The following is a 14,826-nucleotide window of genomic DNA, read 5'->3' on the forward strand; positions in this document are numbered from 1 at the left end:
CACCTTTCTTCATTCCCTGTCATATCCACTGTTGAACTTGAATGCATGCGAGGTCATCAGTCGCCTAAACACAGTGATACCCTCACGCCAGCGATCACTGGTTGGCCTCGCGCGGCTGTCAAGAAGCACCGTTGCTACCAACCTGGAGTGCGGACAGATGGGCACCGCCTCTGAACCTGTTTACCACACCGAATGTTCGTGGGGAACCTGGTGCTAAAATATTCACAGACGACCTAATTCGGGCTCAGGGTTTCATAAGTAGCAGAGCAGCTACCATCTGCGACCTACTGAAACAAACTTTTGTCGGCCGATAGATCCTACCCGGGGGGTGGGGTGGCCCTGTTGCACTCCTGGCTCGGTCGGTTGCTCTGTCCAGACTGCAACTGCTGTGGCCCCAGTACGGGGACCTCTGGCCTTGACCTTGGCCTCTCACCCCACCCACGACCAGCCACACCTGGCCAAGGCGTCTGGCAGCGGATGGGTGGGAGCTTGTCTAATGAGGCAATGAAGCTCTCAAAACTGCTTCGGTACTCTGAGTCCAAGCACCCTGCACTTAAAGACAAACCTGTTGAGTTTTGTGAGCGGAAAAAACGTGAGCGAGCGGGACAGAAGCTAAGTGCCGAGAGCCGCGAAAACTAAATTGCGGAATAGACTGGACATAAGGAACCTGCTTCGAGTATCGCTGTATTCCCATCGTGTTTAACACCACCACCCCCCCCACCCATTGGCCGATCCACAAGAATATTATCAATATTAAACAGGTCTGCAGTGCAAAAAAAGGTGGGTACCATTGGTGTTTATACATTATTTCTACTTCCGGGTTGCGAGGCTTTACTCCAGGTCTTTTCTGCCCCGGTGCGCATGCGTGTAACTAATCGATCTGGGGTCGATCTAGCCTTTAACTAAGGCCGAGGTAGGGGATCTTGGGCTTGAAAAGGTTGGTGACCACTACTCTACCCTAAGCATTGCATTCCTTTCACCACTGGAGCTCAGTGGTTATAATGACTGCTGTCTGCAAATGCACAGTATTGCTTTCCCAGGTTATTCAGACAAGCACAGAACAGCATCACATCATCTTGGTTTGGAAGTATTTCACCAGTCCTTCAATATCTCTTCCCAACTGCAAAGTATGAGCATCTTCAGCTGAAGGACTTGTCTCTCAAAGGCAATTCAAGATGGGCACTAAATGTTGGCCCTGCCACTATTGCCCAGATAACACAAAATTAATAAATACATAGAACATAGAAAACTACAGCACATTACAGGCCCTTCAGCCCACAATGTTGTGCCTACTCTAGAAACTGCCTAGAATTTCCCTAGTGCATAGCCCTCTATTTTTCTAAGCTCCATGTACCTATCTAAGAGGCTCTTAAAAGACCTTAGTGTATCCATGCACCCATCACTCTCTGTGTTTATAAAAAAAACTTGCCCCTGACATCCAGTTAGCACCTATTTCCAAGCACCTTAAAATTATGCCTCCTCGTGTTAGCCATTGCAACTGTGGGAAAAAGCCTCTGGCTATCCACATGATCAATGCCTCTCATCATCTTATATACCTCTATCAGGTCACCTCTCATTCTCCATTGCTCCAAGGAGAAAAGGCCGAGTTCACTCAACCTATTCTCATAAGGTACGCCCTCCAGTCAAGGCAACATCTTTAAATCTCCTCTGCACTCTCTCTATACTATCCACGTCCTTCCTGTAGTGATGTGACCAGTACTAAAGACAGTACTCCAAGTGGAGTCTGACCAAGGTCTTATATAGCTGTAACATTACTTCACTGCTCTTGAATTCAATCCCACATTTGATGAATGCCAACGCACCATACGCCTTCTCAACCACACTGTCAACCTGCTCAGCAGCTTTGACTGTCCTATGGACACGGACCCCAAGATCCCTCTGAACCAGGTCATTTATAAAAACTGAGGCTGCATCCCAGAACAGATCCCTGTGTAACACCACTGGTCACTGACCTTGCTGCAGAATACAAACCATCTACAACTACCCTTTGCCTTCTGTGGGCAAGCCAATTCTGGATCCATAAAGCAAGGTTCTTGGATCCCATGCCTTCACACTTTCTGAAGGAGTCTTGCATAGGGGAACTTATCAAATGCCTCTTTGAAATCCATATACATTACATCCACTGCTCTACCTTCATCAATGTGTTTTGTTACTGTTACGTATCCCGTAACTGGAGAACTTACCAGCAAAGATAGAGAGGTCCGTTGAAGTCTGATGTCACTATTTTCAAACGTTTTTATTGATAAAGGGACACAAAAGTAGGGTTAATACAAACATTCAGATAGTGCACATTGTCAACACTCAATCTAAAGCGTGGGTATAGTAATAATCATCATTAAGAAGTGAGCTCTGCTGGTGTCTAGGGGTTAATAGATTGTCCGTTGGAAATATAAAAGTCACTCAAAGTCTGCAGGCCTCAGCCCTTTGAAAATCACTGGGTTTTCCGTGGGGCGACCGAGAGAGAGAGAGATTGGGGGAGAAGAGAAAGAACTTGCCGAGTCTCGATGAATCTTCCGTGAAATCGGGGGAGCGTTGGTTTCCTCTCCCCGATGTAAGTTAAAAGCAGTTTTCTGTGATTCCAGCCACAGATTCCAATCCCAGAATCTGACGCACGTGGCTTCCTTCAGAATGGCTTCCCGCTGCTGCGGGAACACTCTCTCGTGGTGCATCTTCTTGGTGCGTCTGAGGGGCTGTCCCCCCGAGACTCTCCTTTATACTTCCTCACGGGGTCACAGGTGTCAATCAGGTTGGGATGATGCAATCTCTCTCTCAACCAGCCCACCTTGCCCAAGAGCTTTTCACGTGGTCTCCATGAGACAATAGTCGCTGTTGTCTTTATTCTGTATCCCTGGTGGGACCTGCAATTTGGCACATTTCTCTCTCTCTCTCTCTCTCTCTCTCCTACTGGGTCTACTGACCCCCCCCCCCCTTTCGACGGGTGCTCTTGCGATTCTCACAAAGGAGGGGGCTGGGATCATAACATTACATCCTCAAAGAATTCAATCAGGCTCATAAGGCACGGCCTGCCTTTGACAAAGCCATGCTGACTATCCCTAATCAGATTGTGTTTCTCCAATGCTCATAAGTCCTGCCTCTCAGGATCTTCAACTACTTGCCCACCACTGAAGTTAGACTTACTGGTCTATGAGTTCCTGGGTTATCTCTACTCCCTTTTTTGATGCTACTTCACTTTTTAAATATACAATATTTCTGTTTTTGCACTTCTTTAAATAATCTATTCAATATATGTAGTTGATTTCCTTGTTTATTATTTTTTTCTCTCTGCTAGATTGTTTATTGCATGGAACTGCTGCTGCTAAGTTAACAAATTTCACATTACATGCCGGTGATAAGTAACCTGATACTGATTGTGAACATTTGCAATCCTCCAATCCTCCGGTATTTCTCCCATCCTTATTGATGACGCAAAGATCATTGCAAGAGGCTCTGCCATCTCCTCCCTCGCTTCCCACAGCAGCCTAGGGTATATCTTATGCTTATCTAAGTTAATGCTTTTCTAGAGCTCCAGCACATCCTCTTTCTTGACGTCTATATGCTCAAGCTTTTCAGTCCACTGTAAGTCATCCCCACAATTGCCAAGGTCTTTTTCCCAGGTGAATACTGAAGTAAAGTAATCATTAAGTACCTCTGCTACCTCCTCTGACTCCCTGCACACATTTCCACTATCTCTGTTGATTGGTGCTATTCTCACACAGCTCATCCTCTTGCTTTTCACATACTTGTGGAATGCCTTGGCCTTTTTCTTAATTCTGCTCACCAAGGACTCCTCATGGCCCCCTATGGCTCTCCTAATTCTATTCTCATGCTCCTTCCTAACAACCTGGTAATTTTCTAGAGCTCCAACAGTACCTAGTTTTTTGAACCTTTCGTAAGCTTTTCATTTCTTCTTAACTAGATTTTCTACATCCTTTGTACATCATGGTTCTTTAACCCTACCATCCTTTCCCTGCCTCAGTGGAACATACCTATGCTGAACACATTTCTGCTGTGCGTTTCATTGAGAACATCTGCTCCCAATTTATGCTCCCAAGTTTCTGCCAAACAGCATCATATTCCCCCCTATCCCAATTAAATGTTTTCCCAAATTGTCTGCTCCTATTCCTCTCCAGCTCTATGGTGAAAGAGATAGAGTTATGGTCATTACCTCAAAAATGCTCTCCCACTGGGAGGTCTGACACCTGAGCAGGTTCCTTTCCCAATACTAGATCAGTACAGTAAATAAAAAAATTCTCGTTAACATACAAGATGAGATGTTTACCCCATTTCAGACTAATAATGATGAGCAGTGCATGTTTGAGTCCACACATGATGCATGGACACTTCAACAAGACAGCTGTTAGAAGTTTTCGGATTGCTGCCCATTAAGAGCTATTGCTACCAGTAAGGACTGATAGTGGAGTAAATTGGCAAAGGGCATAATTAATACTTTCCAGCATCTGTAATTAAGAAAACACATGATAATGCTGTGTATAAGCACAAGAGATTCTGCAGTTTCTGGAAATCTTCAGATAGCCATGAAATACAGAAAAATTAAAGTTATAATTGAAAGAAAAGATATCAACACCCCTGCATGAAAAGAAAGAGAAACAAAATCAAGCAAACCCCAAACCTCCTCCCTTGCATAAAACTAATGTCACCCACCAGGAAAAAAAGTGACAATAACTTCAAACACGCTTTCTTGCACACAAAAATCTAGCAAGTTGCCCACACAAGGAAACAGCAACAAGAACATCAACCCCCAAACCCCCAGCCCTCAAATTGGCAGCAAGAATGGACGAAAACATGAAAAAAAAATGTGGATTTGGAAGGGGCCAATATGAGCTCCAATCCAATCCATAAATCTCAAAATTTTGATCACATCTGAGAGCAACCTCTTGAACTCAGCAGCCTTTCAGAGGGGAGGGGGCCCTCGAACCCAGTGGCTCCTCCTATTGGAGGAACTAAGCCAGTCAGTGTGTGTGGATAATGCTGTGCATCTGCTTATGTCTTCACTTCAGTTTTGTATTGAATATCAGATTTATTGTTAATTTATATAATCTGTTAACTTTTATGGGTAAGAAACCCAAATACAGATAGGAACAACTTGGCCATAGAAACTTGGAGGCAGGGTTAGATAGATTGCATTGCAGATAAATGTTTCAGCTTGTTGGCACTTTTCTGATGGAGAATGGAGGAAGGCATATTTTGTTAAGAAAAGGACCACAAACTCTGCCCATTGTAAGATATTTGTGGAGGTTTGGTATTATTTGGAGGTATATTTTGATGATGGTAAACTGATCACTGAAATATTGCATAAGTCAGTGTTTGTTATTCAGAGCAGAGGAGGAGAGGAATTTCTGATGTGTTCATGTGAATTTTCTTGATCAGAATATGGCTCATTCAACAAGAAGATACTGCTGAAATTAGTTCAAGGGTAAAATGCAGCAGATGTTGGAAATCTAAAGTTTAGCACAAAATATTGGAAGTACTAAGCAGCTCAGGTTGTATGTGTGGAGCAAGGAAATGTTGATGTTTCAAATTAATATCCTTCAATTGACAGATAGTGGTTGAGAATCTCAGGAACGCTGGTCAGATCATGGCAATGTACTGTCTCTGCCTGTACGCAGAAAGAAAATGAAGCAGTTAGGAATTTTAATGCTTAACAGGAAGACGTCCAATTTCAACAAGTTGACAAAGGTCTGATTGAGGTAAAATCAAATGGAAGGCACACAAGCAGAGGTGTAATGGCATTTAGAGAGGAGATAATTTCATATACAGTTGAGGTAGATTCCTATAAGAGGGAAGAGGAGAATAACCGAAGGTAGAGTATCCCAGCTGGTAAACATTCTCAAGAGCAGGGTATTGAGAAACAAAGGTATGGAGGAAGTTGGCTTTTTGGGCTTGATGCAAAGGAAGACTGGACTGAATCTTAAAAGGAAAAATGAGAAATGAATTCAGTGTATTAGATTGTGAGACAAGATAGCTGATGTTGATGTAAAAGGAAATCCAAAGCTCTTCAATGAGCATTTTGTCAGTAAGAGTCCTATCGGAGGACCTGTGGAGCCAAGTAAAACCAGACTACTGGAAGAACACAGCAGGTCAGGCAGAAACTATGAAGGCAAACAGATGGTCAACATGAGTCTGATGAAGAAAAATATGTTGTTTCTGATGGAAGTTTAAGGCAGGTGCAGGCAATTGTTCACTTGAGCCATATTATCTTTTTTTTGATGACTGGGTAACTTTAAAATCCTTTCAATGTCTTTAGGCATAAGTCAACTTGTGGCTTGTTTTGGGCTTGCAACCCTTGTGGGATAGCTGCTGGTTATGGAGGTCGGCACGTGGCCAAATGGCTAAGGGGGTCTGAAGTTTGCTAGTTCGAGCCTCAGCTGAGGCAGCATGTTGTGTCCTTGAATAAGGCATTTAACCACACGTTGCTCTGCGACGACACCAGTGCCAAGCTGTATCGGCCTAGTGCCCTTCCCTTGGACAACATCGGTAGCATGGAGAGGGGAAACTTGCAGCATGGGCAACTGCCGGTCTTCCATACAACCTTGCCCAGTGCTCAGTTAACATTGAAATCAATGGCTAACCAAAGAAGATGGAGGTTGAGCTTAGCAGCCCTATGGAGCCAGAACAGCCCTGTGACTAGTGATTTCAGGCCGTGAACCAGATCACTGATAAGGATTTTAAGAGGAAGAACTTTTAAGGAGCAACTTGCCAAAGTTTAGTATTGCTGTGAAAAGTGAATTGAGGGCATTCTTTAAGGCTAACACTCATAAAGCATGTGTACAGGTAGCAGCGGCATCTAACTCATATGTGGTAGCTGGCTGAATACTAAAGATATGTGCTGATCAACAGGCTGGAATGTTCATTGAGACATTTAACGTCTCGCTTCTGCAGCCTGAGGTACCCACCTACTTCAAGCAGGCTTCAATTGTACCGGAACCTCAGAAGAACGTGGAAACCTGCCTCAATGACGAATGCCCAGTAGCACTTACATCCACTGTGATGAAGTGCTTTGAGAGGCTGGTTTTGAAACATATCAATGCCTGCCTGAGAAGTAACTTGGATCTGCTCCATTCTGCCTACTGCCATAACAGGTCAACAGCAGTGCAATTTTACTGGCTCTTCACTTAACCCTGGGACATCTGGAATGTGAAAATGCAGACATCTGGATGTTCTTCATTGACTACAGCTCAACATTCAATGCTATCATCCTCTCAAAACTCATCAATCAGATTCTAGTCCTAGGCCTCAATGCATTTTTGTGCAACAGGATCCTTGATTTTCTCACTGGCAGACCCCAGTCAGTTCAGAAGGGTAACATCTCCTCCTCAATCTCCATCAGCACAGGTGCACTACAGGGCTGTGTGCTTCGCCCCCTGCTCTACTCACTTTATACTAATAACTGTGTTGCTAACCACAGCTCTAATGCCATATTTAAGTTTGCCAACAACATCACTATCATAGGCTGAATCAAAGGTGGTGTAAAATCATCATGTAGGAGGGAGATTGAAATCTGATCGAGTGGTGCCACATCAACTTCTCACTCATTGTCAGCAAAACTAAAGAGATGATTATTGACTTTAGAAGGAAGAAACCAGAGGTTCATGGACCAATCCTTATCAGGGAATCAGAGGTGGAGAAGGTCGGCAACCTTAATGTCCTCAGCATTATCATTTCAGAGGAACTGCATCGGCCCAGTACATGTCATAACAAAGGAAACAAAACAGCACCTCTACTTTCTTAGAAGTTTGCGGAGATTCAGCGTGTCATCTAAAACTGACAAACTTCGAGAGATGTGTGGTGGAGCGTAAATTGATTGGTTGCATTGCAGTCTGGTATGGAAACACCAATTTCCTTGTCTGGAAAAACCTACAAAAAGTAGTGAATATAGCCAAGTCCATCACTGGTGAAGCCATCTGTAAGGATCCCCACCGTCCAGGCCATGCTCTCTTTTTGCTGCAGCTATTGGAGCTTCAGGACTCTTAGTACCAGGTTCAGAAACAGTTATTACTCCTCAATCATCAGGCTCTTGCACCAGAGGGATAACTTCGCTCAACTTCACTTGTCCAATCACTGAACTGATCCCATAACCTGTGGGCTCACTTTCAAGGACCTTTCATCTCATGTTCTCAGTATTTAATGGTTATTTATTTATTTATTTATTTATTATCATTTCCTTTTTGTTCATTGTATTTGCACATTTGTTGTTTTCCGGCCTAATGGTGAGGTCTTTCATTGATTATGTGATTGCCCGTAAGAAAATGAATCTCAGAGTTGTATATGGTGACATATTTGTATGTTGATAATAAATTAACTTTGAGCTTTGAACTTCGATTTTCTTCGGTATTCTGCAAAATCATAGTATGAAGAGAAACTTGTATTTAAGGTTTGGATTGTCTGCTAAGGATGATGGATGAAGATTCAACATGAAGTTTCTCAGGGAATTGGATAAATCTGAATGAGAAAAAATTGCAATGCTAAGTGAGGAAAAAGCAGGATGATGAGACAAAATGTATTGTTCTTTGATAAGATTGGAAAATGTATTGCAGCAATAATATGCTATGAAAGGGTCTGAAGTCCTGAAGACTAAACATCAAACTACTTAAGTGACTTAGACCCTTTGAAACTACAGTATGCTCATTTTGCACATACATATAAAAATATGCTGAATTTGTAACCTTGTTGCAGAATATTGAAAGTTCATGTGGCCACAGAACGTCAAATCTTTGAAAGGTGACTGATGGTAGCTTTTATTTTTATGTATAATAATACAGATATAGTAGTTTCATTTATTTTTTGATGCTAATATATTTGTTTTCCTTTTATTATCTCATCTCGTCTGGCTTTGCCTATTTTACAGATGGTCTGAATAAGACTGAGAATTTGTTTGGAAAGTTGAGGTCGAGATTGAACAAACACTTATGTTTATAAGATCTCAAAACTACAATCTGATGGAAGTTGTAAAACTTTAAAATACAGCCTGGAAAGGGGTCTGTCCAGTTTGGAAGCAGCCCCTTGACATCCTTAAGCAATACAGAACTAGTTGGCTGTGTTATCGCTCAGTAACTGTGATGGAGTTCACAGACTACATTGTCAAAACAAACCCCTGTCACCAGTTGTTATAAACTTACTTTATTTACTGACTGCTTTTACTGTGATACACTGGGGTATAGTCTCCAACACAACGAATTCCCAAAATTTTTATCTGTAAGAGAGCTTCTTGAGTTTCTGTTCAGTGGTAACTTAATTTTGCATCTAGTTCTCCACTGATAAATCAAATATAGGACTTTTACTGGAGGGCTACCTGAGTAAATGACAAATTGTGTGAATGATTTTATTAAACTCGGTGATGTATCTGTTTCTGCAAAGAAAGTTTATTGTGTTTTATTAAAAAGTTTAATCTATTTAAAAATCTATTAATTGGAATTTAATTCTTAAATAAGCACCATGTGAACAATGAAGATATCATGTTAAGGGTGCTTCAGGTAATATATAAATGTTTAATTGCAATAGGATGTGAAATCGCAGAATTAAATTTTGCTTCCTTTCGAAATAAATTTAATGTCCGTAGATGTTAAATGGGAAAGGTTTGTCAGTCTGAATTCAAGAACCCAAAGGAAAGTGCTACAGTATTCAGAAGAATATATTAGGAAGTTAAGATCCAAGTATACTAAGTTGGTCATGTAGACATTTACCATAAAACTGCAGCATTAAGCTTCTCTGCTGCAGAGTTTATCAGCAAATTTCCTCCTATATTTTCCTCAATTGCCTTTTAATTGTAGTAGCCTAGTGATTCTTCCAACTAAGTAAATGATTCTTAAGATGAATTTGAATAATATTAGTACCTTTTACATGTTTTAATCAGTTCTGTTTGCAGCATGAATATAATGTAAAGTATAAAATATTTAGAAATATTGTGTGGGGAAGATCTGTTTTGAATTAGAGTTAACTGATTAAACAGTTTTTAATTTGACAGCATGTCATGAAATTTAACAAGAAAACTGCAAAGCACTGTATGAGAAGCTGCCAATCATCAGTGGAAGAAAGTTTCCAAAGTTTAGTCTACTATGTGGTGTGGATCATAATTTTGGTTCCATTGTTCTCATAGGCATTCTTATCCAATTACATTCATTGTATAGTCATAAAATTATCAGTCTGTAATCAATGTCTACGATTTTGTTCCTTTTATTTGTTTTCATTTCATCACTAATTTTTGAAGGTTTTTGACCACTTTTGAATGAGAATGACATTGATTTTAATTCATTTATAGAGTATAGTAAATGCTGTCAATTGCATTTTCCCAATGGCCTTTGACAAGGTGGTCCTGAACATAACCTTGAACTACCCCGGACCCTATAGGTCAGGTTTTCTCATGTTAGTGTCAGGTAGTGACTTCCAGGAATCTAATAAAGCCTTGTCAAAGTCTGAATAGGATGTGACTTGGAGGTTGTGACGTTTCCATATGTTTGTTGGCCTTGTCCCTTTCAGTAACACAGCTCAAGAGTTTAATAGGTGCTGTCAAAAAGCTTTGGCAGATGCTGTAGTATAACTGGTAGTCTTCACTTTTATTTGCATTCCTAGCTTTCTGAGAATTAGCAGGAATTATTTTGATGTACAGTTATTCATCATTCTTCAGTCTACTTGATATTATAGATACTTCAGTCACCAGCTCTGCCTTGTTTACTGGGTTTAGGATAAGATTTTTAAATATATGGAATGGTTCTTGTTACTACTGATGAAAATCAGTTTAAAAGGAGCCAAGGACATTCTTCTTGTATTAATAATGCACTTTTCATATTATATACTGGCAAGGTTTCATGTACTGTGGAAATGAACCCAAAGCATTCCTTAAGGCTGGCACACATGAAACATGTGAGCACATATAAAACATATTGTGTGTAAGCAATGACTGTTGTTTTTCTTTTTATGTGGTTTACTGGAAAATCGTAACATCTCTAAACATATGGTTAAATTCTGCTCACAGCTAGCCTCTCGGTTTGTCTATCTTAATTTGTCTGTTGGAGATGGGTGATTTTTAAAAATTTATGTAACAAAGCAAAAGTGGAGACGTGAAGATGACCTTGTGTTACCAGAGTGTGAAATATTTGCGGTCGATCTTGTTTGCTTGGTAATTAACATGTATGAATAAACTGCTGTGGTTGGCAATGGATGGCTATAATTTACTTGTGTTCCTGCTTGCTCCCTCAGGAGTACAGGATTAAACTAAAAACAATCATCAAAAATGTGCAGTATCTTTGATTGTTAATTTACTAATTGTTTTCAAAAACTGACACTCAGTCTGGGACTTCAACTTTTGGGCTGTAATTCAGTTCTGTCATTTGAGTATAAAGACACTTGTGTACTTGTGCTAAAAGAATTGTAATAGATGTTATTGTAGATGATTTCTAAAGAAATAATACTGGTAACCGTGTTTACAGATGACTGATTTATTGTTGTTTTACCAATCAACTTATAGCAATGGTTACCAGTAGCTTGGGCTTTTATTAAATTCTGGAGAAAGGGTTGGGGGTGTAAAGGGGCAGGGTGTTGATATGTGAGCATGATTTTGTTGTTACACCACTCTTTAATGATCTGCTCTCTTTTTCCCACAAGTGGAACTACAATAATAAGTGAAAAACAAAATAGTTAATTTGGTAGTAATGGGTGATATTGGTTAAAACTTAGAGGCATGAATTTGTTTTCTGGAGAACCTGTTAACATACTTGTTTTTGTATACTGCAGCCAAGTGAAAGTAGTTTATCCTTTTACCCTGTGTAATCCTTCTGCTAAAACGAATGTGTGTTGTGACTTGACTCTAAACGATGCCAGAGGATTTGAGCTTTTTCTGTTGCTGCATTACTTTGACTCATGTTGATGGCTGTTGCCTGATGGATAGTTTGTGCTTTATGCTGCTGAGGAACAGCGAGCTACTGTCTGCCTATAGGTTGGCGGGGAAAATGTCACTCAGTTAGGACAGTGCCTTTTGCAACCCTGTGTTCCTCTGGAGACTTAAAATCTGCCAACTTTGTACAAATTCTCCGAATTGGCTGCGTATTTCCTTGACATTTTAAAAAGAAAGCAGTGCATGCAGGCAATTACAAAATAGCCATCAGTTAAATATAATATTTTCAATTACTTAATGTATTTCATATTTATTCACAGGTCTGTATGAATTGTTGGCTTCCTTGCCAGCCCAGCTGCAGTCACATGTGAACAGCCAGGAAGATCTGACCTTCCTACGGGATATGTTTGGTGAAAAAAGCCTTCATTCATTAGTGAAGGTAACCACAGTACAATCTAACCAAGAAAGCAGATGAAAAAATGTTTTGGATATAAGCTGGTCAATTGACAACTAAGTTAATCAGACAAGTAGCTTTTTATTCCACTGGGTTTATGATGAACATTGCTTGAGTACATAAATGGAGCAGTGAAAATCAAAAAACTGCACATGTCAGAAATCTGAAATGAAAATTGAAAGGGTTGGCAGCACTGGAGGAGAGTCAGTATCTGTAGGCAGGAAATCAGGGTTAAAGTTTAAAGCTGTAGAAAGAATAGGGGTCTTTGATTTCAAGCATTGTTTCTCTTTGCATTGTCTTCTGTTCTTATTAAAGGATTTGCATCCCAAATTGAATAAACTGATAATTGATGTGCAATATTAATCAAGAAATGGCATATTTCATTGAGGCGATAACTGGTGTGTAGAATTAATTAAGCCAGGCTTTTCCCTGTGTTGGATTCAGTTCATTGAGGAGATATATAAAAAATTAATGAAATTATTGAGAATTTGCACCTTAATTTCTCCCAGCAGCAATGAACTGTTTGTGATCAAGAGGTCGTCTTCACCTTCTTTCAAACCCCTCTGAGGCAGCTATTTAGAAGGTCTACAAGTAAAAGAACATTTGGACTTCAACCTGATTTTTGCCTGTGCTCATATAAATGCACTTTCCCTCTCTGCACTTCCCAAGGCAATGTGGGCTAAATAGAAAACCTCGCCAACTAAATGGTTTGAACTTAGTGTAGCTGTAATTATCTGACCATATGGCTTTGTCGAGAGAGTACATATTTTTATGCTAATTTTTGTTCAGTAATTTGAAAAATAGCTTGCATGACCAAGGATACCCCATATAAGTAGGAGTGCCCAAAAATCAAAGTGATAAAAGCTTGCTGTTGAATTTCCTTTCACAAAGCCCAAGTCTCTTCCACTCACTACATCCTCTCCCTCAAACTCCATCCAGCTTATTTCCGTTTTTGTTTGAATATTAATGGTCTGGTTAGGTTTTGTGAATTGAGAATGCTCCAACACTGATTGTGGACATTCATTTAATTACCAATGAATTCAGTAATTTGTAAATCAAAGGCTTCTGTTTTTATGATACAATTAGTAAATATAAAATTGACAGCACAATGTGAAATTCAAGTCAAGTCAAGTCAACTTTTGTTGTCATTTCGACCACAACTGCTGGTACAGTGCATAGTAAAAATGAGACAACGTTTTTCAGGACCATGGTTTACATGACACAGTACAAAAAACTAGACTGAACTACATAATAATAAAAAAACACAGAGAAAGCTATACTAGACTACAGACCTACACTGGACTGCATAAAGTGCATAAGAACAGTGCAGGCATTACAATAAATAATAAACAGGACAGTAGGGTGTGAGATGTCAGTCCAGGCTTTGGGTATTGAGGAGTCTGATAGCTTGGGGGAAGAAACTGTTATATAGTCTGGTCGAAAGAGTCCGAATGCTTCAGAGCCTTTTCCCAGACGGCAGGAAGGAGAAGAGAAAGAGGGAAATTGTTACTAAAATCACTTTCATTTAGCATGAATGACACTGACCCTAGTAAATAACAATTGATTCTGCACCATCAGACACTCATTTAGAAAAATCCTACGCTACTTACATTTTATTCACCCCACATTCTCACAAACTTCCTCTATTTTCTACTGTATAAGTGCAGATGAAGCACAGTTAACAGTAGCTATTTAAGCTTTGGGATGTGGAAGGAAACAGGAGCTTTCAGAGGAACCTTTGTAATGCCAAGGAGAATATGTAAATTGCACTGACATCAGCATAGGTCCGACATGAACACAAGACATGAATCTGGGCCACTTGAGCTATGGAGCTTTGTCATTGTGTTCTGCCCATAAAAGTTTGTAACAGTTTATTCTTTAAGGGTCCTTTTGATGAAACTATGTACTTCTCCATTAGTTTAAATCTACATTGGAATAACAATATAATTTTATGGTCTCTGGAATTGTGTCTCGTGATTTGATTCACAAGTGCAATATAAATTATAACCAGAAGATGGGGTAAGAGTCAAATAGAATACATTGAATTACAATTGTGTGGAAAGAATCTTATGAAAGCTTCAATACAACAATGATCTCTTACCAAATTGCTTGAAATTGGTTTATGGTAACAGATTGAGATTTCAACAAGTGCTCATCTCATGGATTGTATACGTTTTACTTTATTCATGTTATGATTTTGTATTCTTGTGAGTAATCAGGGATGAAACACAGTCTGTCCCCAACACAATCAATGCCTATGTGCTAAAGGATGTGGCATAAGTTAGTGCAGAAGCCACTTTAGTAGTCTGTATGAATAAATACAAGTGGAGGCAGAAGGAAATTTGGAAGGAATTTGATGTATGTATTTCAAAGTGTTAAGGGAAACAGCTTCATTAGATTTAATTTTTCACAAACAATTTCCAAATGGTGCAGAGAAAAAGATTACATAGAATATAGAACAGTGGCACAGCATCTCTTTTGGTATCACTTCTCCAGCAATGTT

General features: G+C 40.0%; 1 protein-coding gene across 12 annotated transcripts in view; it reads left to right on the top strand.

Annotated features, from left to right (window-relative positions):
* Nucleotides 1-14,826, top strand: part of mpp7a (MAGUK p55 scaffold protein 7a) — a 459,090-nt gene that overhangs the window by 219,220 nt on the left and 225,044 nt on the right. For 10 of the 12 annotated variants that reach the window (XM_059972009.1, XM_059972017.1, XM_059972012.1 and 7 more), the window contains one exon: nt 12,190-12,308. The exons of the other annotated variants lie outside the window; for them this stretch is intronic. In XM_059972009.1, coding sequence (XP_059827992.1) covers nt 12,190-12,308 — 119 coding nt within the window. The remainder of the gene's footprint in view (nt 1-12,189; nt 12,309-14,826) is intronic. 12 annotated transcript variants of the gene reach the window in all.

The sequence above is a fragment of the Hypanus sabinus genome, chromosome 6 (genome assembly GCF_030144855.1).
Source record: "Hypanus sabinus isolate sHypSab1 chromosome 6, sHypSab1.hap1, whole genome shotgun sequence".
Lineage (NCBI taxonomy): Eukaryota > Metazoa > Chordata > Chondrichthyes > Myliobatiformes > Dasyatidae > Hypanus > Hypanus sabinus.